Raw genomic sequence first — 22859 nt, forward strand, 5'->3', positions numbered from 1 at the left:
CCCAGCAAGATTGTTGCCCTGAGAGGCTGACTCTTGTTTCACAGGAGAGCAGAGCTGACAGGTGACATCTGGGTCTGAGAAGATAGACAGCCAGGGGAAGCCTCTGTCATGAAGGGCTTTGGAATATCCTGAAGCTACTGGAGCCAGCAGTGGGGCCTCAGGGACAGGGGTTTGAGGGCAGGGAACAGGCCTAAGAACAGGCTTCCAAGGTGGCTCCCATCTCCCTCGGGGCCTGAGGGGTGAAGCCATTCAGGAGGCAGCTCCACCTGGGATGTTGATGTGAGGGAGCCTCCCAGAGTATGTATCTGTGACATTTCCAGGCCCATTCAGACCTCCCAGGGGCCCCGGGACTGCCAGGGCATTCCAAGTACATTGGGAGAGTTGATATTTAACCACTCAAGTGCAGAGGGAAAAATGGAAGTGAAGACACTATTGGCGGGCCTGGTGTCTCTAATGGGAGGGAGAATGGTACGGTATTTAATATAGCAGGTGTTAGATTTTAGACCCAGGCTCAAATCCTGGTGCCGACACATCTCAGCTGTGTGACCCTGGGCAAATTACTTACTCTTTTTTTTTTTTTGGCCACGCCACAGGGCATGCGGGATCTTGATTCCCTGACCAGGGATCGAACCTGCACCCCCTGCAGTGGAAGTGCGGAGTCTTGACCACTGGACCGCCAGGGAAGTCCCGCAAATTACTTACTCCTTCTTTGCTTCTCAGTTCCTCCATCTGTAAGATGATGGTAATAATTTTACCTACATCATAGGACTACATGAGAATTGTGAGATAATGGATATAAAGTGTCATGTATGGTACCAGGCACATAGTAGATGTTCAATAAATGGAAGCTATTATTATTATTACTTCTGAATTTCAATTTGGTATTGATTCAGGGTTTTTTTTGGTCCCCCAGGCAGGGTCACCTTATAAATTTGTGCTAAAAGCCAGTTTCTCTAAGTAGTACAATAGACGATGACCATGACAACCGTAATATAGTGATGGGACTTATTTACCTTCCATGTATCCAGTGACTATAATGAAGGAGGAAATCAAAGTTCTACCCCTAAGTGCCAGGCCAAGGGGCTGGATTTTTTACTGCAGACGGTTGGTAGCCATTGAAAATTTTGGAGGAAAGGAATGACTTGATCAGCAGAATGTGGATTTTTGTCCCTGAGGCTGTACACTTGTAGGAATAGACTCTAAATTTAATGACAATAGAATCTAAGTATAATGACAATAGAATCTAAGTATAGTAACAATAATAACAATAGCTATCTGTTCTCGAGAGCTTATTATGCACCAGGCACTGTGCTAAGAGTTTCACTTGCCTTGTCTGCTGAGATCCTGACAACAAGTTTATGAGGTGGGTACTATTATTATTTCCATTTTACAAATAAGAAAACTGGGGTACCAAGAGGTTAACTCAGATAACTAAGTCACACAACTAGCAAATGGCAGAGCTGGGCTGGAACACAGGCAATCTGGTTCCGACGTCTCACATTTAACCCGAACACTCTTGCCGTCCCTGAACCTGCAAGGAACTTGGAGCCCTGGGGTGGGCGAAGGGGTGGCAGCACTGGTGCACAGCCTGCCATCCTCTCTTTTAGGAGCCCCTCCATTTATCTGGATCTCAGTGGCCCCCACTCTCCATCTGATTCTCTGAGACTTCACCTCTTTCTTTGAAAGTCCCATCTGATATGTGTGTGTGTGTGTGTGTGTGTGTGTGTGTGTGTGTGCGCGCGCGCGCGCATGTGTGTATGTGTGAGAAAGAGAGAAACTTCAGCTGACCAGCGAGGACAGAAGGCTCTGGACATCAAAGTGGGCAGAGCCTCAGATAGGTGGATGGATGGGCTGGAGGCAAGCCTGGGACACGTTAGGCTAATTCTGCCCAAGGCTGGCAGAGGCCACAGCAGGAACTTCTGAGAAGGCGGAGAACAAGTCCTTTCATAGGGCCTCCCTCTAGCGAGCTGGCCTTGAGGTGGGGCCGGGGTCGGGTGGGTGGAGGGTGGATGGTGTGTGGAGAGGGGAGGCCGCAGTCGGGCTGGGCAAACAGATTGGGCAGTGGCTGTGAGCACAGAGCGCCCATTGTGTATCCAGAGCTCTGCTTTCAATAATCTACTCGGAAGAATGTTTCATTGAGCGCCAGAGAAAGGAGCCATTGAAATGCCCAGGGCCAGAGCCCCGTGAAGGGTTAAAGGCAAGGGGCTTTGGGTGCCTGGGCTCTTGCCACTCCAGGCTCAGATGTCTGATATGGGATTCTGACAGACAAGGGGCACTCAGCGAGACCACCAAGAGGGCCTGGAAGCAGGGGTCAGGGGAATGTGTGTCTCCCCCGGAAATGCTAAAGGGGCTGCCCCAGCATCAAGGAGGAAAGCACTTTTCCTCCCAGAACCATTTTGCCCAAATACAGCAATATCCAGCAAGAACCGGGCCTCAGCCTGCCCACTGGGGAGAACGGCTTACCTCGGCAGGCCGGTCTCTACCTGGACTTCTCACATGCACCTTTAACTGGGGCCCTGGCAATACATTCTCCATAGGGCAGCCATCCTGGCTTTCTTAAACACCTCTGACCTTACCATTAATCATTAATTAATTATAATGAATGATGCACTAGTCAAGAGCATGGGGGTTAAGGTGAGAACCAGTGGTTACTAGATGAGGTGAACAAGGGCACCTGTGGAATCTTCTCTTGCGGGAGGTCTTTACTCCTCAGTAGGAGGATACAGCCCAACTGTCAGAAAGGGAATTTCTGTGCTCCCACTTGGTGTGCTGCTTTCCCGAGGGCCACTCACCCTTTCAAGCTACAGAGGTTTACGGGGCTTGAAGTGCAGGGAACATAATGTTGGCATCTGAGGGCAGTGAGGAGGAGGCAGGAGGTGGATGAGCTCGACCTGTCCCTGGGGATCATGCTCTATGGTTGCTGAGCCTGACCTCCAGCATCACAGCTGTGCACGATCCTCAGCGCCACCACGGAAGCACTGCAGAAGGCACTGCCTCCTGAGCCTGCAAATTCTGGGAGGATGTTCTGCCATGGAAGCTGAGCTTACACCATGAACTTGTCATAGTAACCATTTTGGATGGAAAAAATAGTTGATGCCTTCCCCAGCTTTCTTCAAAAGAGGATCCCGAACAGGATTTAAACTCTGGAGGGCGACCCGTCATTCATTTCTGTGCTGGGTTGTGATCTGGTGATGCCCTTGGTTCTGTTTGGGTAGATATGGCTCTTTGCTTCTGCATCAAACGGCCCCAAACTCCCAGGCTTTGGGAACTCATCAGTCTGATTTTATGTTTGTTCTTTTGTTTCTCCCTAATGTTTTCACTATGAAACTGTATTACTGTAAAACAGGCAGGTGCCTCATGCCACCTTCTTATGTATTCCCTCTGAGCTGCTTGCAATATTCTTGGGCTGGCAAATGAAATCATTAGCCTTATAAGAATTGTGTATGAAGTAAGAGTCAGTAGGCTTGGAGTGAGGAAGGCCTGAGGAGCTCTACTCGAAGTTAAGGGATTGAACTCTGTGACATTTTTGTCTGTCCAGAGGCCTTCTGTGTTTTCTTGTAGCTCCTTGATTTGGTCCAGCATAGACAAATTGACTTCCAGAGGATGACAACATGCATGATCTGTACATAAGATCTTTGCCAAGGTCAATTAAGTCAGAAGGAAATAATAACTGTACTGAGATAATTTTACTTCAAAGACCGCCAAACATAACATACACAGTTACACACCTACACACATACACACCTACACAAATACACACACACCTACACACACACAGCCCCCTACACAAATACACACACACATACCACGCACAGCAATGAAAGACAAAGGCACAAAAAAGACTCACCTGTGTTTCACTTTTATATCTCTGTGTCCTAAAAAATTTTCTGGGAATAAATAATTAGAATCATAACATTTTCAAGTTGGAAAGAACTTTCAAAGTCCTTTAGCTTTGCTCCCCATTTTAGTTCAGGAATCTCTCCTATTACCTCCTGGACAGACGGGCACTTTTTCCCCTTCTTGCATAGTTCCAGTAATGAGGAACTCAGTGCTTTTTAAAGTCTGATTTCATCAATGGAAATCTCCAACAGCAAGTAACAACACCACACCCCTGCCACATCTGATCTGCATTTCGTGTGCATGTGTTAGGCTTCTAGTAGGGTGTTAATGTGGGTGTCCTTTGGGGGTTACGGCGTATGTGTACACCTATGCGAAAGGGGGAATGGAACTTCCCTGTGGATATTCCTGCTGTCAATCATCTTGGAATCATCTTGGATACTGAGATAGAAACTGCAAAGGCTGGTTTAGCTGGAGAAGGGACTTCTGTTTCTCTGAGCCTTACTTCTTGGGTCTGAACTTAAGACATCTTGGAGTGCTTGAGATCTACCTGGATGGGGTAGGGCTGATGGACATTGTCCCAGGGAAGAGGACAGGTAGGCATACGGTAGAGAACACAAAGGGAAGATGAGTGAGCCACATTCTGAAAGTGCCATGACCTGGATTCACATTACTCTGTGTGTTTATTTCCCCCCTTGTCATCCCTCAGCCTTTGGAAATGTCTGGCTTCAATGTTGCACCCTGGCCCAGTTGTGTAATGGCATTAAAGGAAGAGTTGAGGGTCAGGGTTCATTTCCCTAGAACATTAGAGGGGGGGATGGAGCCCTCTGAAGCCACTGTGGGTTTCAGTGATTACTGAGGGACTCTTGAAAGAAATGTGAATATTGGGGAACAAGAGTCCACCCACTCTTCTCCACATGGTGATTCACCCATCACTGCCATCCTTTTATTAAGCAAGCTGCCAAATTTCCTACACAAGTAATCCCTTAAATTGGCCTGAAATCTGTTTCCCAGTAACTTTCACCCACAGGACTCAGTCTTTTCTCTCAGAAGCACAGAGAACAATCATCATAACCACTGACAATCATCAAGTGCTTACTATGTGCTGGGCATTTACTGAGAACTGTGTTGTGTCTCATTTATATTATCACCCCATTTTACAGATGAAGAAATTGAGGCTGAGGGAGGCAAAATAATTTGGCCAAGGCCTGACCTCAACTAAATGTCAGGATTTGAACTCAAGCAGTCTGATGTCAGAGCCCACGGTCTTGAACTCTCAGAAATTCTGCTTGTCTTGTCCCTGTGGCAGCTCCACAGAGATCTACAGCCTGTGGGCTGGCCTCCCTGGACCTATTTCTTCAAGGCTGAATCCCCACCCCAAGCGCCTTGCTGTTTCTCCTTGTGCCATTTCTCAGGAGGAACTTGGTCAGTTCCTCCTGACCAAGGTCTGGGACAGACAATGCAAAGAATACAAAACCCAAGTCCATCTGACCTCCTGTGACCTGTCCCACTTTGACACCCTGGACAGCCTCAGGCTGAAGCCTCCGGAAGCACCATTTTAGCTGCATTCCCCTCAGGAGGCTGTATTTTTCCTGTCCGTCCTCAACATTTCTTCTGCCAGAACAACAGGCTCAGTTTTCCCTTCTGATAAATCTGGTCATCCTAAATATGGGGCTTTGAGCAAACAGGAGTGGCCAGCCCCACGCAGCCCTCATTTCGAAATGCAGATTCACTTGGGCTGCTATTTTGGAGGTCTGGTTTCTTTCCCCACACACAGTGGTTTTAAAGAAAAGGGAAGGGAACACGGCAGAATATTGGCAGGGGAAAGATGCTGGGAGAGAAGACCCACCTGGGCAGTCTTTGTGTTTCAAAGTTCCCAAAACACTGGCTCTTGGAGAAGCTCTGTGAAAAAGAGGGTCCTCAGTCACATAAAATTGGGAAATACAGTTTTAGCAACCCCTACTTTTGGAGATGAGCATATTAAAGATTGAAGTTCCGGGAGTAAAAAAGCCTAACTAGTTTTGTTTAATTCAGTTTTCCCACTAAAAAATACAGCCTCGTTAAAATCTGGAAAACAGTGATGCAGAGTGGAAGTTGCAAACAGGCGCCCAATGGCCTAAAATATTCCTCAGATAGGTTTGATTTGGCCTGTACAGGGCTTCAGTCTACTTTAAATTAGTTACTAGCTCTTAACAATTGGAATATTTCTCATAATAATCTGGATTTGGGTGTTCTTGGAAAATCAGAAGATCTGGAAACACTGGTCCACATTCTTGCATGACAACAGTCAGCTGGACACAAGGCTGAGGTCTTTTGCTCCATGCAGCCCCTGCCTTCCTCGGCCAACACAGTGGCCTCTCTGCTTTACTCATTTGTGATACTTGCCTGGCCCAGGAGTTCCCCAACCTTGCTTTCCCTGCTGTGGAGATTTCCTTGGGTGGGTGTTGGCCTGGGTGACCTCTGAGGCCCATTCATCTATTCATCCCTGCAATACGTACTGATCGAGCTTCTGAAGCCTGTGGAGAACGAGATGTATACAACAGCTTCTGTCCTCGGGATTCTAGGGCTGCCAGTCTAAGAGTCAAGCTGTCAATTGAAGAATGAGGAGGGGGAGGGGTTGGGGAGAGAGGTAAGCCCCCGGCAAGGCCAGAACCTATTGCTGGTGCTTGCCAAAGTCGGTGCTTGCCAAAGTCGTCCCTACTCTCCATTGCTGTCTCTACTGCCACTCAGCCAGCCGCTTTTAGCCCCAACAGGGAAGAAGCCACCAACTTGCTCGTGATTTAGACGAGCTCCCAGCCATCTCAGGGCCTCAGTTTCACCAGCTGTAGAATGACCGGCTTGGCATAGAAAATTATGCGCCTCCCTTCCAGGACTGGCACTCAGAGAAGCTAAGACTCCATGATCGAGGAATGTCCGACCGGGCCATTCCAGAGCTGTTCCATCGAATTCCGAGCAGCCCCCTCCCTCCTTTCCCCAGTCTGGGCCAGGGCGGAGGCTGGAGCCAGAGGGCCCAGCCGACCCGGGCTTCCCGCCCGGGGGCGGAGCCGCCGCTGGACGCCCCGCCCCTCTACCTGGGGCTAGGCTCCGGCAGATGTTACAACTTTTTCGCATTCTCTCCCGCGTTGTCCCCCACAGACCCGCCCAGCCCGTGCTTCCTCCCCCTTCCCCGCTGGGGTCCTGCCCACCACCCTACGGAGCCGACAGTTCTCGGGACTCAGGGCGGGGCGAGAGGCTGGGCCAGGGGCTGGAGGGTCGGGAGGAGGAGAAAGAGAAAGCAGAGGCGAGAGAAATTAGGAGACGGGAGAAATCGAGGGGTAGAAGGAAGAGGGGAGTCAGAGGATGGTGGAGAGCACTTTTTGGAAGCCGCCACATTCAAGTCTCAGGCTGGCCTGGCTGAACTGGGGGAGAGGGAGCACGGGCGGCGCAGAGCTGGCGCTCAGGCAGCGGGAGGCAGCTCGGCGCGGGCCTGACCTTCCCAGAGCGCTCCGCTGCGGCCGCGCAGGTCCGGCCTCATAGTCCAGCCCGTCCCGGACTGGCCGCTGGGCCTCCCCTGGGGACGCTGAGCGCTCTCGCGGTGTCCGGGTGGGCTGGCCGGAGGGCGTGCGGGCCGTGCGCCCTGGGCGCGCGAGGCGGTGAGGCCCTGGGAGCCCTGCGCGCCGGGACGCACGGGCCGGCATGGCGATGCACGCCCTCACCGGCTTCTCTCTGGTCAGCCTGCTCAGCTTCGGCTACCTGTCCTGGGACTGGGCCAAGCCGAGCCTAGTGGCTGACGCGCCCGCGGAGGCCGGCGAGCAGCCCTCGGCCGCTCCACGCCAGCCTCCCCACATCATCTTCATCCTCACCGACGACCAGGGCTACCACGACGTGGGCTACCATGGCTCAGATATCGAAACCCCTACGTTGGACCGGCTGGCAGCCGAGGGTGTCAAGTTGGAGAATTATTATATCCAGCCCATCTGCACGCCTTCGCGGAGCCAACTTCTCACGGGCAGGTAGGCATGGCCCAAGCCACTGATGCTGGTGGTCCAAGCCCCAAATAAACCCAGCTGTAGGTTTCACTTGTACCGACATTACCCCCACTGGGAAGCTCGGGCTCACGGCCAGTTCTGTCCTCAATTGGCTGTGATCATTAGTAAGTCCTTTGCCCTTTATGGGCCTCAGTTTCCCTACTGTACGCTGAATGGGTTGGATCATCTTTGGGGTCTTCTCCCTCTGATGTTCTAGGACATTCAAACTCCACACCATGTGAAGGAGACATCTGGTCATCTCTTTGTTAGAGGGACATGGCAGCCTCTGACATTTAGCTTTGAGTGCTGCTTCTATTTACACACCCTGAGACTCTGAGCAAATCACTTAACTCCTCCAAGCCTCAGTCTTCCTGTCCATAAAATGGGGTGAACAGTTTTAAATCTTGAAAAGGAGTGGTGAGGATGAAACCAGTTGCATATAGCCTGCTTGGCTATCAATAAATGGCAGCCTCTATGTCACTGGAGGGATTAAGGTCCCCAAATTGTTTGATGACAACATTGGGAGGAAACCAAGGAGTTGATAGGTGGAGGAGAAAGACACACACAGGATGCAGTGACCTATGTAGACTTAGGCTAGTCACTTTATTTCTCAAAGCCTCTGTTTTTTCATCTGCAAAATCCTCCCAAGTTGGCTGGGGGCCCCAAGGAGACATGCTGCTTTCTCCATAAGGAGTTGTCCACAGGCAAGGTGGTAGGATTACAGGATTAAAAGAGCAGGGAAACAGGAGGCGGAGGGGGGGGCGGGTGTGTGTAGAAGGCAAAACGCTGGCCACTTAGGAGAAAATCCTTTGGCACGGCTGAAGCTAATCCTTGGATGGGGCGTGCTTTCTCCCAAGTTCTACCCAAAAGCCACTAGTGTGATCTCAGAAACCAGAGCCGTAGTCTCCCTGTTTCCTGGATGGGAGAAGCTGAGGCACAGAATCAGGGAGGGCCAAACTCGATGCCTGTGCCAAACTTCGGGGTCTGTAGGAGAGAGGACTGAGAGGTCAGGTGCTTTAGAGGGGCCCTGGAGCTGGGAGTCAAAAGGGATGCCTTTTCTTTCTTCTGTCTGCTGCTCAGCATTGAGCTCTAGGAACTGAGAAAGAGAACAGGAAAGAGGAAGAGACACCAGTGTAAGTGTTGAGGGATGGGGGCCGATGGTAAAGACCAAGTGTTGACCAACCTCCAGAAGAGGGAGGAGGAATCTGCATTCCTGAGAGTTGTGCACATGTTTGCATTTCTCTCCGAGAGATGACTTTTGGTTTAAGCAGGGGAATGAACAGCATGCAGGGCAGCGTTCCAGCGCCCCCAGCACTGCCCTCCCCCAATATGCAAAGTTAGCTGAGCGTGGCTGGGCAGCGTCTGCCCTCCTCCCCCTGCAGCTGGCTCCATCTGACTGATGCTGATTACTCTCATTAGTATTTGTTAGTGCATCCAGTCGTGTTTGGTAAAGCCGGAGAGAGACAGTTTCCTGCGTTACTCACTTGCAGACAGGCTGCGGTGACTTAGCTGGCCCACCCACTTTAGGAACCAGTGTTCCATGGTGCCCAGCCCCTATGAAGAGAGGCTCGCTGTGACTCAGGGGCCTAGGGTACTTCCTGTATCAAATCTGATCGTTCATTAGCTTGACTGAGGTCTGCAGAGGCCACGTCACTGAGAGATTTTGAGCATGAGTCGCAGAGACCTGGGCTCAAGGCTCAGCTCCACTGCTTGCCAGCTGTCTGAACTTGGGCCCGTTGCTGCACTTTTGGGAATCTCAGTTTCATCACCTGTAGAATGGAGCTGATAGCAGTCTTCACTGTAGGTTTCTTATGCAAAGTAAGTGAAATAGTGTGTGCGGCATATAGTGTTAAAAATGGCAGTAATGGGACTTCCCTGGTGGCGCAGTGGTTAAGAATCCGCCTGCCAATGCAGGGGACACGGGTTCGAGCCCTGGTCCGGGAAGCTGCCACAACTAAGCCCATGCGCCACAACTACTGCGTCTGCACTCTAGAGCCGGCGAGCCACAACTACTGAGCCCGTGTGCCACAACTACTGAGGCCCTCCTGCCTAGAGCCTGTGTTCCGCAACAAGAGAAGCCACCACAATGAGAAGCCCGCACACCGCAACGAAGAGTAGCCCCCGCTCGCCACAACTAGAGAAAGCCCACGCACAGCAACGAAGACCCAACGCAGCCATAAATAAATAAATAAATAAATGGCAGTAGTAGCTAATGATAGCTAACAACCAAAACAGCTTTTTTTTTTTGCGGTCACTTTTGGAGAGGGACACAATTCAACTCACCCCAGCAGTGAAGCAGCGGGGCCAACAGGCTCCAACTCTTTTTTTTTTTTTTAATTTATTTTATTATTTTATCTTTTGGCTGCGTTGGGTCTTCGTTGCTGTGCGCGGGCTTTCTCTGGTTGTGGTGAGCGAGGGCTACTCTTCATTGCGGTGCGCGGGCTTTTCATTGCGGTGGCTTCTCTTGTTGCGGAGCACAGGCTCTAGGCATGGGGGTTCAGTAGTTGTGGCGTGGGCGTTCAGTACTTGTGGCTCGCGGGCTCTAGAGCACAGGCTCAGTAGTTGTGACACACGGGCTTCGTTGCCCCGCGGCATGTGGGATCTTCCCGGACAAGAGCTCGAACCCATGTCCCCTGCATTGGCAGGCGGATTCTTAACCACTGCGCCACCAGGGAAGCCCAGCAAAACAGCTTTAAGATATGGAAACCAAAACAGAGAAACCCACCCCAGTGCCTGGCTTAAAGTTGTCAGGAATTTAGGTCTGGGCTTGACTTTGATGCCCGGGAGTGAGAAAAACGTGTGGGGTTCTAATACACGTGTGAAGTTCCAGGCTTCTTATTTAGTTTGGGACTTGTAAGACTTGAGTAAAGGCATGACACCCTAAGCAGATCACATGGGTGCCTTGACCACAGAAGGAATGGGATATGAATGAATAAACGAGGAATGCAGAGTTCTGTTAACCATTTGCTCCTGCCTCAGGGTGTTAGCCTGTGTGAGTGACCTGGATCTAGGGGCCACATAAACTTGTGGGCAGGCAAATGAGAACTGGTCTCATAAAATGTGGGAACTGGAAGGTTTTTAGAGGTGTCCCATTCCAACCAACTCACTCCTACACGTGACAAACTGAGGCCGCCGTGGGGGAAGAGAAGTGGCAGCCTAGTTTGCCAGAAGAGGGTCTGTGCTTGGACTCTGATTGGATTTATGTTCAGGTCCTGGCTCTGCTCCTGACCACTGAGTGACCTTGGGCAAGGTCTTTCCCCTCCTCTGGACCTTAGTTTCTTTTTAAGTTGAGGTGAATAAACTAGAAAATGACTTGGGTCCCTTCTGGCTCTAAAATCCTTTGAGGGCCATTCTTCATTCATTCATTTTGTAATTGAGTGTCCTTGAAACATCACCTGAATGCTAGGAATACAAGGAAGAGTAAGGGACAGTCTCATTAAATATCATCGGGCCCAAGAGCATGTACAGATGACTGAGTAGAATCCTATGGCCAAGTGGGACCAATGAAGATTTGTACTAAATGCTGTGGGAACCCAGAAGGAAAAGTGACTCATTCTTTGAGTGAGAAACTGAGAAACTTTACAGTGAGGGTAGCATTTGGGCTGGGCGTTTAAGAGTGAATAGGAGTTTTCTTGGGAGTGGAAGACTTGCTCTAGGCCCCATGGCAAGTTAGTGGCTTAGAGTGTAGGACTCTGAAACCTGGAGTCAGACTGTTGGGGATACAAATCCCAACTCCAATTACTAATTGTGTGAATCACTGGACAAATGACTTAATTTACTGAGCCTCAGTTTTCTTATATGGGAGATGGGAATAATAATAACGATAGGCACCCCCTAGGTTACGGTGAGGATTTAGTGAGATAATTCCTATAAAGGGCTTAGCACAATGCTGAGCATACAGCAAGTGCTTGGTGTCAGCTTTTATTATTGTCGTTGTCATGATTAGCCTGGGTTCAACTCTTAACTCCCCAACTTCCTAGCTGTGTGATACTGCACGGGTGGCTTAACCATTCTGAGCTTTCTCCTCCTCATCTGTAAGATGACAATGATACCTGCTTCAGTTGATTTCGAGGATTCAATGAGATAATGCATTTGAAGTGCTTGGCACGTTTGATAACACCTACTGGTTACTGTTACTTTGCTTACTGGTAGCGCTTGGATCAGAGCCTACCTCAGGGTGAGTGTTGGGGGTTGGGTGGCCAGAGCAGTGGTTCCTGGCTCACTGGTTCCTTCTGTGTCCTCCCCTCTTCCCACCAGATACCAGATCCACACAGGACTGCAGCATTCCATCATCCGTCCTCGGCAGCCCAACTGCCTGCCCCTGGACCAGGTAACACTGCCCCAGAAGCTGCAGGAGCTGGGTTACTCTACCCACATGGTGGGCAAGTGGCACCTGGGCTTCTACCGGAAGGAGTGCCTGCCCACCCGCCGGGGCTTTGACACCTTCCTGGGCTCGCTCACAGGCAACGTGGACTACTACACCTATGACAACTGCGACGGCCCGGGGGTGTGCGGCTTTGACCTGCACGAGGGCGAGAGTGTGGCCTGGGGGCTCAGCGGCCAGTATTCCACTCTGCTCTATGCCCAGCGCGTCAGCCACATCCTAGCCAGCCACAGCCCCCGGCGGCCCCTCTTCCTCTATGTGGCCTTCCAGGCGGTCCACACACCCCTGCAGTCCCCTCGCCAGTACCTGTACCGCTACCGCACCATGGGCAACGTGGCCCGGCGGAAGTATGCGGCCATGGTGACCTGCATGGATGAGGCCGTGCGCAATATCACCTGGGCCCTCAAGCGCTATGGTTTCTATGACAACAGTGTCATCATCTTCTCCAGTGACAATGGTGGCCAGACCTTCTCGGGGGGCAGCAACTGGCCTCTGCGAGGACGCAAGGGCACTTACTGGGAAGGGGGCGTGCGGGGCCTGGGCTTCGTCCACAGCCCCCTGCTCAAGCGAAAGCGATGGACAAGCCGGGCACTGGTGCACATCACTGACTGGTACCCGACCCTGGTGGGTCTGGCAGGTGGCACCGCCTCGGCGGCCGATGGGCTGGACGGCTATGACGTGTGGCCAGCCATCAGCGAGGGCCGGGCCTCGCCACGCACGGAGATCCTGCACAACATTGACCCGCTCTACAACCACGCCCGGCATGGCTCCCTGGAGGGTGGCTTCGGCATCTGGAACACTGCTGTGCAGGCCGCCATCCGCGTGGGCGAGTGGAAGCTGCTGACGGGAGATCCGGGCTATGGCGATTGGATCCCACCCCAGACACTGGCTGCCTTCCCTGGCAGCTGGTGGAACCTGGAGCGGATGGCCAGCGCCCGCCAGGCTGTGTGGCTCTTCAACATCAGTGCTGACCCCTACGAACGGGAGGACCTCGCTGGCCAGCGGCCGGATGTGGTCCGAGCCCTGCTGGCCCGCTTGGTGGACTATAATCGCACAGCCATCCCCGTGCGCTACCCGGCTGAGAATCCCCGAGCCCATCCTGACTTTAATGGGGGTGCTTGGGGGCCCTGGGCCAGCGATGAGGAAGAAGATGAAGAAGAGGAGGAAGGCAGGGCTCGAAGCCTTTCCCGAGGGCACCGTAAGAAAAAATGCAAGATTTGCAAGCTGCGATCCTTTTTCCGTAAACTCAACACCAGACTAATGTCCCACCGGATCTGATGATCCTTCCCCACGCAAGCCTGGCCCTGGTCCTCACCAGCGAGGGGCCCCAGGTCAAGTCCTCCTCTGCAGGGAAATGGAGGGTGTAGGGCTCCTCAGTTGAAGGCTGGGGAGCTTGGTTTAGGAGTCGGGAGAGAATAAACTAGACTGGGATCCCTGGGTCCCAGTCCCACCTCTCCATTGACTTGCTCTGTGACCTCGAGTGACCTGCATGAGCTCTCTGGGCCTCAGTTTCCTCATCTGGAGAATGAGCTCTAATAGCTTTGTCGCTCTGCGGTGTGGACCTGGTGCCTGGGGCTGTGGTGGAGTTCCCATCAACTTTGTCACCTCCTGGCTCACTTAAGGCCTTGCTCTTGGACCCTGGACCTCTGTGGTACTTCTTGGGTGAGGGACCACCTGGAGGCAGCCCCAGGCCTGGACCCCAGCCGAGGCGTGGTGATGTGGCTGCTCTCTGAAAGGGATCCCCTGAGTGCTGAGGGTGGAGGTGCAGGGACCCGGGGGTGACCTTCCTGGATCTTCATGTGGCCTGGGCTAGTCCTGGGAACAGACTAGTGGCGGGAGCAGTGGTGGTGAGCTCCTCTTCCTGGGAGGGGAGGGGAGGACTGGGCATGGCGGTTAGCTCCTGCAGGATCAAGCTGTGAAAAGAGCCGGGCACCAACAATCAGGACATCTGGGTTCTACTCTGACCTTCGGCCCAGTCCTTTTCCCCTGGGCCTCGATTTCCCCACCTGCAATGGGAGTGCTAGCCCTGGCTCTGCCTACCTCACAGGCCTGTAGAGGACTGGCCGAGGTAAGGGTTGTGGAGGAACCCGTGAACTTGATTAAAACGCAATAACACAGAAGCGAGGGCTGCAGTGCTCATGTGGATGTGTGCACGTGCGTTCTGGGCCAGGCGTGAGCTCACTGTTGGTCCAGGGAATGGGAGAGGAGGTGGGCGCCCTGGCCAGGAGGCAGAACGTGTGGGACCTGGTCACAGAGCCACTGTGGGGCCTCGGCAAATCTCAGGCCCGCTCCGGGCCTCGCTGTCCCTGTGTACAGTGGACAAACTGAGAGCCCTCCCCCTAGGTGTTCTGGGCGCCCCTAGGTGTGTGAGTGTTGGGGGACACGGGCTGGGCGGTGGGGAGAAGAAGCATGGGGGTCTCGGGGCTCGCTGGCTGTGTAGCGGGCCTCTATCCGCACACTGCGTTCTGCATATCTCCCTTCAGCTTCCAGTCGGTGCAGTGTGTGTAGGCGAAAGCCCTGCTGTGAATTTTGAAAATAGTTATTTTTGTCTCTGGCAAAGGAGGCCTGTTAGGACTCGTCAGCATGTGGATGAGCGGGACGGGTGGGGTGGGTGCGGTGCAGTGAGGGGCCTTCAAGAATTGGTTACAGAGCTGCATCCCTACTGCAGAGGTTGCTGAGCCCAGGAGGGAGGGGCAGGCCTGGGGCTGCGTGGTGGAGGTGACCGTCCATGTCCTGAGGCCCTTCCTCCCAGCCCTGCTCTCTTTACCTCTTACGGCCTCCCCCAACTGGAACCCTTCTCTGTCTCCAGGATGTTGATGCCTGGGTCATGATGGGGCAGGGGCAGGACCAGCTGGGGCCTCTGGGTTCCGGCTACCCCCAGTTCTTCTGCCTGCTCTGGAGGGAGGCTCTGAAGTCCCAGGTCTGGCATACCCCAGGGATGGGTTATCCATGGTCTGCCCACGACCCAAGATATTCCGGCTCTGCCGGGTCCTTGTGCCAGCTGCGTGGGCTGGCCGCTTCCAGAGTGGCATGGATTCAGGGCTCCCCTGCCGCTCCAGGCTTACACCAGTTGAGTGGAGGCCTCTCCCGTGTCTGCTGAGTTGGCCCGGCCCAAGGTGGCTCAGCCTCCAGCTCCAGCCCTGCTTCTCTTCCTGGGTCTCTGCCTTTTGGGGCCACAAGCGCAGGACCATAAAAGGCCAATTTCTCCTCTTCTCTAGGCACCAAGGCCTACCCCCTGTGGCCAATCTGGCCCCAAACATGGAGAGTCCAGCTGGGGCTGGGGGCTGGGGGCTGGGGGCTGGTGCCTGCTCCCCGTGCCCTGAGAAGGAGGCTTGATCTTATCTTAAACCCAGCCTAGAGCTCATCTGCCTCAGAGTCCTGCCTAACCCAGAGCCCAGCTAACAGCCCAGGAGCCCCACTCAAGCTTCAGCCTGTAACCCCGTCCACAGCCCAGCAGTCCCCAAGCCTGCCTAACTGGGGCACCGGCAGCTGGCCGGGGCCTGGGATTGGTTGCTCAGGATGAAGAGCAACTCAGGGCTCAGGGCACTGTGATGAGAGGCTCAGCCTGCTTGCTGTGGCTTCTGCTCTGCCCAGCAATCAGCATGGCCCCCGACCCCCTTCTTCCCGCCCCCTCTGGCTCCTGCCTTCCCCCCAGCCAGGGCACCTGGGTCTGAACTCTGTGTCAGGCCCTTGAATGGCATCTCCAGGCAGATGCTTGCACCACCTATGGTGAGGAGGGACGGAAGGAAGGGCAGGCCAGAGGCAGCTCTGGCCCCTTAGGGGAGTGGAGCCTGGAGATGCCAGACAGGCCCCCTCTTTCCCCCTTGGCTGGACCAGATGACAGCAGATCTGCCACAGATGGGTTAGAGCCGGGGCAGCCCCGTCGGAGTTGGGCCCTGTCTGTGGAGCCCTGGGCAGGGATAACCAGTCCCCTAGGAGCCAGGAGAGAGCCCTAACCTGGCTGGAGGAGCAGGGCTCTGGGCCCCACCCTGGGCCTTGGCACTATTTCCTCTTCCTGATTGGTGCCTTTGGGCACCTTGGGACCTAGGCAGGTAGCCCTGAGTGCAGGAAAGAGCGGGGCAGGGAGGGGAAGGGAAGGAGCACTGCTGGGGGAGTCAGGCATTCTGGCTTGTCGTCCTGACTGCCCTGGACTTGTGCGACTGCAGGAGGGCAGCTTCCTCTCTCTGGGCCTCAGTCCCCTGTATGTAAGCGGCCTGGGCCGCCTCAGGGCCCTTCTGGAACTAGTGGAGTCCAAGGAACACAAGGCAGGGTGCTGAAGTCAAACAAACCTTATATTGGTTAAGTCCCGCCACATCTCTGCAAAACGGGTGATGATTGTACCTCTCTCACGGACATTTGTTGTGAGGTATAAATAGTGCAATATGTAAAGTGCTTAGCACAGGGCTTGGCTCTAAAGTGGAAAGAACTGTTTTTCACGTCTTTGGAGTCAGTGAAGGAACATCTTGTCTTTACATTTCTCAGGAAGGAATGGAGGCCCTGCTGGGAAAAAGACCTGCCATCAACACTGACAGCCAATGGCAGGACTTGAACTTGGGTCCTTGAGCTGCAGGTTGTGCTGTGCAGACATGAACCCAGTAGCTGTGGTTCTCTGTCCCTTGGCTCCCTGTGTCCCTCTCCCCTGCAAGGAGTGCCACATATGTGGGACACCTCAGGGGACTGAGCTGCTCCCTGACCCCTGGCTCCTCTCCCTTCTGAGTGCGAGGCTGGCATGACTTACTGCAAGTAATGAACCAAATCGCTCTCCACCTAGACCCTCTGCAGAATCATTTCTCTCTTGGCCCACTTTCCACCGATTCTGCCCCCATGCTCACTGCCCTTAATGGGACAGGCCTCTTGGGGACCGTGCAGATGGCACGTTTTCTGTGGTGCCTACCCAGGCCCTGCGGGACCCTGAGGCACTCGGGCGTGTGTGTGTGAGCACACGTGGAGGCTGTGCAAGGTGGGATTTGAGTCGGGTGTCACCCCCTGCTGTGGCCCAGGAACTTGACCCTGGTCCCCCTTTGTCCCTCTCCAGCTCCTTGGGGTACAGCCTGTGTTCCGGTTCCCTGTCCTAGAGTGTCAGAGCCAAGCTCAGTGCCCTCCAGGGCTCCCACCCCTGGCCACCAGCCTGTGGCAGGCAGGCCTGCTCTTGAGTACCGCACGCAAGTTGCAGCTGGGGGCACACGTGCTGGCTCTCCTGCTGCCACTTCCCTGGGAAGTGGGGAGTCTGGCAGGAACAGTCCCCCTGCTGCAATCAGCGGCTCGTGCTCTCAGCGCCACCAAGGCAGGGCTGGCTCCTTGCTGCCCGCTGCCACCGGGCACAGCTGCCAGCTTCTCGGGCTCAGGGGAGACAGTGAATTAGCAGTTGTGCCTCCTTGGCAGGGCAACAGTACAGTCAGGTTGGGGGTGCCTGTCTGAGGCAGTGCCCACACCCCTGTGCTAGGCTCTCGAAGGTTCGGAGGGGTGTGTGTGTGTGTGTGTGTGTGTGTGTGTATAAGAGAGTTGCCAAGGAGACCTTTTCCTCTTCTCCCTTCTCTTCCTCCCTCTCCGTCCTCTCCAGGCATCTCGGCACCATCAGGATCCTACAGCCTGGGTCCTGCCCATCCCTCCAGGACCGTGTGCACAGGATCCAGGCCAGCACCGGGAGGGAGAGAAGGATGACTGAGACTGAGAGCAAGAGAGGAAGGGAGATAGAAACAAGAAAGAGGATGAAAAGGAATAGGAAGGATAGGGACACCTGAGAAGGAAGAGCTCAAGGGAAGGAAAGGAGGGGTGAGGAGAGGGGAGAGGATCAGGCCAGCTCCAAGCCAAGCAGGACTATCACCTCCTTTATTCAGAACGTTAGATTCCCATTAATACAGCCTCAGGGCACAGTTGCCTTTTGTCTTATTTGTTAATTTCTAAAGCACCATTAGGTTGACACCTGACAAGCTGGAGGCCTTGTGACCCCTGCCTTCTAGCCCCAGTCCTTTGTTCTATGGGAATTCTGCAAACCAGGCCAGGGCAAGGTGATGTTCAAACCATGAGCTTAACTCCAGTGGGGACTCAGAGAATGGTACCCAAAGTGCTGGGACTTGAAGATAGTGATGTGTACTTGCATGATTCAGAGAGAGCAGTGTGAAGACGGAGGGACTTTTGAGTCCCTTAATAAGAATAATTTCCCGTCTATTGAGCATTTACAGTGTGTCAGACACTGTGCTCATCACATTTAATCCTGAGAACAGCCCTGGAGCTAGGGAATGTTTTACTCTATTTTGCAGATTAAGAAATCGAGACACAGGGAAGCTAGGATACCCATCCCAAATCACACAGCCTATAGGTCATGGAGTCACTCTAACCACTGCAGAACGCTGCCTCTCCTCGCCTCTGGGCAATGATGCAAGTGCCCTCAGTGGTGACTGAGGACTGTTCCAGTGCTTTCATGTGTGGTAGCCATCCCCTCCTGGGGACAGGCTAGAGGGTCTGGGACACGGAGGTGGCGGTGCAGCCCTTCCTCCAGTTGCGCGCATTTGCCTCTAGCCTCTAGCGGTGTTCTGTGCCCTGCCCGCTGCCCACCGGCCGTGCAGCCCCCGAGCAAAGGCCTTTCTTCTCTGCCTCTGAATTGCAACGTTGGCGGCAGAAGCAGGAAGCATATTGTGCGCAGAAACAAAACTGAGTGGTTTTTCCTTTTTCTGAAGGTGGTAATGGTGCAATTAGTGGCTAAGCCATTACTCCCTCCTCCCTGGCTCTCCTCCCCTCCTTCCCCTCTGCCTCCCTCCTGTTTCTCTCCTGGGAAGAAGTGGCTGCATCAGAGTCAACTCCATCATTTTCTCCCACTCCCAACTCTCAGGAAGAGGGGCAGAATTTTGAGGGGGGGTACCTAGATTTCTCCAGGGGCTCCTGGACCTAGGGTGGTGAGTCAGGGATCTGCTGGGGTTGGGGATGACCAACAAGCAGACAATGTGTCCAGCAAGTGAGGTGACCAGTAAGGCAATTTGGAGGTTCAGAATGGGTGGGTTAGAAACCCAGAGGGTTTGGATCCTGGATCCTTTTATCCTGTGCTCATTGTGGGCAAGTGCTGGCATGAGACCTCAGCCTGGTGGGCTGTGAAGTGAGCTTGAATGGAGGAGGTGGGTGTGAGGGTCTGAGATTCTGAGTTCAAGCTAGAGCGATGGGGGTGGTCGTGGTTTCACTTTAGACCTTCCTTTTCTTCTTCTAGAAACTAAAAAGAGGCCTCATAGTTACATACTCCCCAAAGGCCTCTACAGCCCTCAGCCTGCTCTATCTTCACAGCCTTCCTCTGCAGTGGCAACTTTGTTCTGTTTTGTAGAAAAGGAGCTAGAGGCTCAGAGAGGGGCTGTGACTTTCTCAGCGTCACACAGTTAATACATGTTAGGACTGGAATTGAATTCAGATCTTTAAATGCCAGTCCTTTTCCTTCTTAACCCACCGGGCCTTGGGGTGAGATCTTGGGGCCATAGATATGGTTATTGCCCTGAAGAGTTGAAGTTGGCCAGGAAAGTGCCCACAAAATTTGGGAATGAGGATTTTAGGGCAGGTCCACGGCCACTCCCCTCCAAGCCAGGCCATGCTCCCCTCCCCACTGCCGCCTCCACCTCTTTCACCTTGACTTGAAGCACAAGCAGAAACTGGGACATGAGCCCCAGGAGACCAGATCTCCATGGCCCCTCTGGCGGCCTGGGGTAAGGGAGTGGTTATGGAAGAGACCTCAGGAGGGGACCAATTGTCATAGCTGAGAGGGGTTGGGGTGAGCAGGCAGCCAGGAATGTTCCCTCCAGAATCCTGATAGCTCCTCTGCACTTCCCCCTAGCTAGAGTCCCAGTGTGATGGACAAGGTGGCAAAGAACAGAGAGAGAGAGAGAGAGAGAGAGCAAAATAAGAAAGACAGAGGAAGAGGCAAAAAAAAAAAAAAATTAGAGGGGAGCAGAGAGATAGTTACAGAGACTACAGTGATCCACTGAGAGAGAGAGATCCCAATGAATTAGCCATCGTTTCCCTGTAAACCTTAGAACCTGGCTGTTGCCAGGGCAACGGGGCAATACCTGTCTCTCCAGAGGAGATGAAGTTGCCAGGGTAACTGCATCCTGTCTTTCCGGGGGACCATCCCAGAATGTGGCACCCACCGGCCGTTACCATGGCAACTGCCTTTTTGCCCCACTTAATCCCATCTTGTCTGTTACAAGGGCCCCACAGTTGGAAATGGGGGAGGTGGGAAGACTGAAGATTACTTGTGGACTAAGTTTGTTCTCCTTCCCCTCCTCCAACCCCTCCGTTGGTCCATCACTTCGGGGGTGCTGTGTCCACCCACCCCCGGGTCCACACAGGCCTGCAGTACTGTGTGCAGTAGGGCCAGGGCGTCCAGTAGCAGGTTTTGAAGTGGAAGGCAGGCAGGTGTTGGGGAGGCAGTTACCGGGGCAACGGGAACAGGGCGTTTCGGAGGTGGTTGCCATGGGGACCTGAATGCTGACGAAGACTCGCGAGGCTGTGAGCAGACACAGTGCTCTGCTCAGAAGCCCCGGGCTCGTCAGTCAAGCCGGTTCTCAGTTTGCACTTGGCAGCACGGGCAGGCGAGTGGCCCCTAGTTCTGGAAGCAGAGCAGCAGCACCCCAGTCCTGGTCCTCCAGCCCCAAGCCTCGCCTGCCCACCCAGCGCCAGGATGGCCACCATCACCTGCACCCGCTTCACAGAAGAGTACCAGCTCTTCGAGGAACTGGGCAAGTGAGTTGCACCTCAGAGAGTCCTGGAGGGCTCAGGGGGTCAGTGTCACGGGTGGGGGTGTGCACCTGCAGTGCTTCCAGTGCACACGCAGGGAGGAAGGCTGCATGTGTTTGGGGGCACTTGTATGTGCAGAGTGCCTAGAGCCAGGTGCGGGCATGTTTGCCAAGATGAGCCAAGGCCAGCCCGGCGAGTGTGTGCATAGAGGTGAAGGGTTGACAGTGCATGGCAGTGTCTGTGCGTGTACACACACACACATACACACACAAATGCACATGACCTGGGCACACACAGATTCTTAGAAACAGGATTAAAAAGGAAGGGATCTTCCCAGTCAGCTGAGTCTAAGACTGGAATCCCCTGTTGAGTTTCTCTTGAGGTGGCCATCTCCCTCAACTTGGTTACTTCTGGTGACAGAGAGCTCACCACCTCCCGGGTAGTTCCTCCTGCCTTTAGGCACCTACAGCAGCTGTGCAGAGTGGCCAACTTCTCCCTGTAAGAACATCCCCTCCCCCCCCTTGCCAGCTCCTGCCAGGGGTGAGGGCAACAGTACAGCAGGGGTTAATAATGGAGCCACTGGTGAAGCTTCCTGGGTGTTGGGAGGAGGGGAGGGGCAATCAGGCGAGCAGTGGGGGGACACTGCTGTTGCAGGGGCTAGTGATGTGAGGGTGCACCAGCTCTGGTCCCTTGGCAAAGTTTGCCAGCCCCAGAGCTCATTTCCTGCCTCTGATGACTGGTGTAGAGAGAAGGGTGGGAGGATGTGGGGGGTGGAGAGCCCTTTGGGGTAGCCCCATAGATTGTGGAGTGTCAGGGAAGCATTCCCGGATGCCGCCAGCTAAGTCTGTGGAGGATCCGGGGATGGATCCATGGTAGGGGTACAGTTTAGAGGCAGAGTTTGCCCCGTGGGCAGAGCAGCTCCAATGCCCTGGGTGGTCCCTGCTGTAGCAGCAGGAGTGCAGGGGAGAGGGGCCCTGTGAGCAGGTATGTGCTGCTGTGAGGTCTGAATGTGCACACCCAGGGGTGCGCTCTGATGTGTGTTGCTGCGTGAGAACTGACTCTGGGGTACACTTGCATGCACTGAAAAGGTGTGCAAATGTTCACGTGTGTGTGCACCAGAAGGGAGGTGCTGGTGTGTGCTTCATGTGTAAGGCCTGAAAATGCAAGTGTGCCCTGCAGGGGTGGGTGGATGCAGGTGGCACAAGGAGGTCCGTTGGCTGGTTTGCATGGGAACGAAGGTGTGTACATGCGTCACTGTGTATACACATGTATGGCCGGTCAGAGCTGTATGCACATCAGCTGTGCGTAAATATATGTCTGTGTAAGGATGCGCATGTGGGACTTGGACTCACTGGTGTTCCTGTGAGGTCTGGACATGCACATCTGAGAGGAACAGGGGGGCATGCCCACAGGAAGGTTTATGTGTGTGCGTGTGAGGCCTGGGCCCATGGGCTCGGGTGGGAGTGTGGGTGTTGAAGGCATGTGTGAGCTCAGGCTGGTGTCTGCATATATGTGGGAGGTGGGCCTGTGGCTGTGTACAAGTAGGCTGCCCGCACACACACACACACACACACACACACACACACACACACTCACACACTTGCACACCAGGCTATCCTGATACCTACAGGCACACACCAGCTCCCTCATACAGACACACACCCATGTGCAGATGTGTGCTCACTCCTGTCTGCAGACTTCCTGTCTTTCTGAGTGTGTTTTTCTGCTGGGGATGTTGGGGGCTGGACAGCAGGAACGAAACGTTTGGGGCTGCTCTGGAGGACCGAGGCTGTCTGCTGCACTTGTGCAGGGACCCCTTCTCAGCTGGGTTCTGGCATCCACGGAACCAAGGATTCCCTGATCAGCTGGGAGCTGCCTTTCAGGGTGCGAGCAAGGCTCGGTTTCGGGAGGACTGCGTC

The 22859-nt window shown here is 54.0% G+C and overlaps 2 protein-coding genes and 1 long non-coding RNA gene across 5 annotated transcripts in view; all 3 read left to right on the forward strand.

Annotated features, from left to right (window-relative positions):
• LOC309657207 overlaps positions 1-1561 on the forward strand; it is a 31790-nt gene extending 30229 nt beyond the window's left edge. For both annotated transcript variants that reach the window (XR_014261698.1, XR_014261699.1), the window contains exon 4: positions 594-1561. This is a non-coding gene — a long non-coding RNA (uncharacterized lncRNA). The remainder of the gene's footprint in view (positions 1-593) is intronic.
• Positions 1562-6948: 5387 nt separating this feature from the next.
• On the forward strand, positions 6949-13684 carry ARSI (arylsulfatase family member I). Its single transcript, XM_082454192.1, has 2 exons — positions 6949-7829; positions 12102-13684. The coding sequence occupies exons 1-2, from the start codon at positions 7513-7515 to the stop codon at positions 13504-13506; spliced, it is 1722 nt and encodes a 573-aa protein (XP_082310318.1). The 5' UTR covers positions 6949-7512; the 3' UTR covers positions 13507-13684.
• Positions 13685-13827: 143 nt separating this feature from the next.
• CAMK2A (calcium/calmodulin dependent protein kinase II alpha) overlaps positions 13828-22859 on the forward strand; it is a 72123-nt gene continuing 63091 nt past the window's right edge. For both annotated transcript variants that reach the window (XM_082454225.1, XM_082454226.1), the window contains exon 1: positions 13828-20946. In XM_082454225.1, the coding sequence (XP_082310351.1) occupies positions 20885-20946 (62 nt within the window). In that variant the 5' untranslated portion in view covers positions 13828-20884. The remainder of the gene's footprint in view (positions 20947-22859) is intronic.

Source organism: Balaenoptera physalus, assembly GCF_965194825.1.
Source record: "Balaenoptera physalus genome assembly, chromosome: 3".
In the NCBI taxonomy this organism is placed as follows: domain Eukaryota; kingdom Metazoa; phylum Chordata; class Mammalia; order Artiodactyla; family Balaenopteridae; genus Balaenoptera; species Balaenoptera physalus.